The sequence below is a fragment of the Oryzias melastigma genome, unplaced genomic scaffold, assembly GCF_002922805.2.
Source record: "Oryzias melastigma strain HK-1 unplaced genomic scaffold, ASM292280v2 sc01200, whole genome shotgun sequence".
Taxonomy (NCBI): domain Eukaryota; kingdom Metazoa; phylum Chordata; class Actinopteri; order Beloniformes; family Adrianichthyidae; genus Oryzias; species Oryzias melastigma.
The window spans coordinates 6,612-9,656 of record NW_023417784.1 but is presented as its reverse complement, the minus strand read 5'-3'; the positions used below and the strand labels follow the sequence as shown (position 1 = coordinate 9,656).

Below are 3,045 nucleotides of genomic sequence, written 5' to 3'. Positions count from 1 at the left end.
CTGCATCTGAACATCAATTTACCTGACGGAAAAACTCTCAAGGAACATAAATGTGGTGACAACATTAAACGATGAATCATTTTAGGTGTAAAGTTTTAGTTTTATTGCAACCGAAAGGAAGAAATGCTTTAATTTTTAATTCTGGAAATAAATAATAAATGTCCATGCTTTGCACACGTTTGTGATCTCTTCTGTGACATTTGTGGAGGATTCCTGTTCATGTTCCAGCAGCTCCACGGTGCCCCCTGTTGGCCGGACGGTGCAGCGCTCCAGTGTGGCACAGGTCGCGCTCCGGCGGCTGTTTATCAAAGTTTGGAGCAGAAGGTGGCGCAGGAGGAGGAGGAGGATGACGAGGAGGCGATGGTATAAAGCCGGAGCGCAGCACATGTGCAGCTTCAGTGACAGCAGAGCTCTGCAGAGGATCCCTAACGAGCACGAGCCTTCAGGATTACTTCAGGAGCTCCGAGAACAAAGATGGATTTAAAAGTCTGGATCTGTGTGCTGTCAGCGCTTCACACCTGGACTTTCTGTGCAGGTAACTTTCCCCGGAACTCGTTGGCACGAGCAGCAGCAGCAGCCACAACCGTCCTCGCACCCGCGCAACAGGTGGATTCTTGACGATTTGCTTTGTTTTTTTCCCCCCCACAGTTTTGGCGCAAACCTCCGCGCAGACTCCGTCCGCAGCTGGGACCAGCGCGCAGCACCACGTGCGCCACAAGCGCTGCTCCTGCGCCACTTTCCTAGACAAGGAGTGCGTGTACTTCTGCCACCTGGACATCATCTGGGTCAACACACCTGAGTGAGTAAAGCGCGCGTGCGCCATCCGGATCTCGACATCACCGGATTCTCCTCTGCAGCTGGACTTTAAAAGGAGACATTTGGCTTCTTCAGTTCAGGAGAAACAGAAGAATCTTTATGGTCCAGATGGGAACAGAATCCGGTGATCGAGCCAATTCCTTTAACTTTGAAAAAAATAAACATTAGTTTGACATGATAATGATAACCATTAAAATGGACATTAAACAAAATCTGGATGTATTTGTTTTTGAAGGCAAAATCTGATGTCTCTTGTGTCCCTGCAGGCGCGTGGTCTCATACGGGCTTGGAAACGCGCCGCGAGCCCGGCGAGCGCTCCCGGACTCCATGGCAACCACCCGCGCGCCCCGCTGCCGGTGCGTCCGCGAGGACGACGGCAGCTGCGCAAACTTCTGTCACAGGTGTGCACCTGCTTTTTTGTGCGCATCTGTCGTCAGCGTGCATGCGCACTAAGGTCATAAGTGGGATTTTGATTTGCCTCTAACTCAACTGTGACCCCGCAGGCGTGATGATGATGCGAGAGACGCGCCGCTTGGGACCAAACCGGGAGGAGGCACGCGCCACACTGACAGGTAAACAAACAAAACAAACAAACAATCACAAAGAGGGACACCAGTTTCAGTCTGCAGACGCGCGTGAGAACGCAGCGGCAGAAATCATTTGAGGATCCGCCCGCGGCTCATTCCTGCCTAATTATGAGAAGCTGCTTTTAAAGGCGCGTGGAGGTGAGCCAGAACCGCCGCGCGCCTTCATGTACCGTCATGTTTGAAAGTGTGGGAGCGCGCGGCGCCACACGTCTGTGCGCAAACAAAAACCCTAAAAAACTCTTCCAGCTATAAAGAATACGAGCAATTCTGACTCTATTCTCAGAAATTTGCTAAAATTGACTAAAAATTTGATGTCGGTTTCTACTCATTTGCATAAAAACCTCACGTGCGTGACAGGAATGATGCCGGATGCCTTCAATACGTTCACAAGTTTCATGTGTTGACTCTTGTTGCTCCTAGTGATCCAAAAGTGAATCCTCCTCCTTTTTCTTCATCCGTGCTTGGCACCAGAACAGAAAAAAACACTTTGTTCTGTTCAACTAATTTATGATCAATTATGAAAGAGTAAAAAAACAGCCTGGAGGGGCTGAAATGTTGCTAAAACAGTAGATCTGACATGAGGGTGTTATGATTATCTGATAAAAACATGGGGTTATTTGTCACTTAAGAATATGGAACATAAAAAAATGATCAGATAATGTTTGGTTTGCATAAAACTGGCTTCAAGAAACACAATCAGTGAACATTTACCAAGTTTGGCCAGCAGAGGGCGACACACAGGAAGACTTTCAGAGTTTTTGAGAAGTAAAAGAAGAATCAACAACTTTTTTTTCTTTTTGTTTTCTATATAATTTTTTTTATTTTATAGATCCAATTAAAATGTGCTAAATCAGCTGTGACATCACATTTTATTGCCTAAATAGTTTGTTAAAGAGAAAATAAAGTGATTTTCGCTGGTTCCTGGTCTGGTTCTGTCGGTTCAGCGCTTCGGTTCTTCACGATTGTTCTCACATTCACTTATTGATTTTTAAAAATAAATAACAACAAATTTCCGCCTGTGTTTGTGTTCAGGATGAAGAAGGACGTGGCGTGGAGGGCAGTTCTCAAAGCCCGCCTGCTGCTGCAGACCTGGAGGGACAGGGGGCGCCACAGAGCTAGAGCCCCGCCCCCTCCATCTAACAACCCCCAGACACTGAGTGCATCACTGGGACGGTTTTTGCAGAGATCACCCCTTCCTCACAAAGGACTCCGGTTCTCTTCTGGACTCGTTTGAAGCCGTGGATCTGGATATGTTCCACAGCAGAACTTTCAGCACCATCTTCCCTATTTATTTATTCACCCCCTCCTCCTCCAGATCTCCAGACCACATTGGTCCACCGCGCTGGTTTCTTCATTTCTGTGAAATGGTTTTTGTGTGAATGTGCCAAAGCCCGGCACGATTGAATAAAAACTGATATTTAACTCTAAAGCTGGTCTGCGTGCTTCTTCTCGAGGTTTTTCACGAGTTTCTTCATCACATCACTGCCCTCATCATCATCTGCATCCCCTCATCCACATGTTTGAGGATTTGAGGATGCTCAGGAAGAAAAAAACGTTCTAAAAATAAATGGTTAGATCTGCTAAAGTTCTGAACTTCCTTTTGACAACAAGTGAAATAAGCGGATTTTATATGAAAATCAAA

The 3,045-nt window shown here is 46.6% G+C and overlaps 1 protein-coding gene across 1 annotated transcript; it reads left to right on the top strand.

Annotated features, from left to right (window-relative positions):
* The first annotated feature begins 184 nt into the window (after nt 1–184).
* On the top strand, nt 185–2,826 carry LOC112140636 (endothelin-2-like). Its single transcript, XM_024263635.2, has 5 exons — nt 185–535; nt 649–799; nt 1,083–1,217; nt 1,320–1,388; nt 2,436–2,826. The coding sequence occupies exons 1-5, from the start codon at nt 475–477 to the stop codon at nt 2,635–2,637; spliced, it is 618 nt and encodes a 205-aa protein (XP_024119403.1). The 5' UTR covers nt 185–474; the 3' UTR covers nt 2,638–2,826.
* Nucleotides 2,827–3,045: the final 219 nt, after the last annotated feature.

Bases quoted from the DNA above. Each gene is read 5' to 3' on its own strand.
- LOC112140636 (XM_024263635.2), top strand. From the start codon at position 475: ATGGATTTAAAAGTCTGGATCTGTGTGCTGTCAGCGCTTCACACCTGG. The intron at 536-648 runs GTAACTTTCCCC...TCCCCCCCACAG, and splicing joins CACCTGGACTTTCTGTGCAG to TTTTGGCGCAAACCTCCGCG. The intron at 800-1,082 runs GTGAGTAAAGCG...GTGTCCCTGCAG, and splicing joins ATCTGGGTCAACACACCTGA to GCGCGTGGTCTCATACGGGC.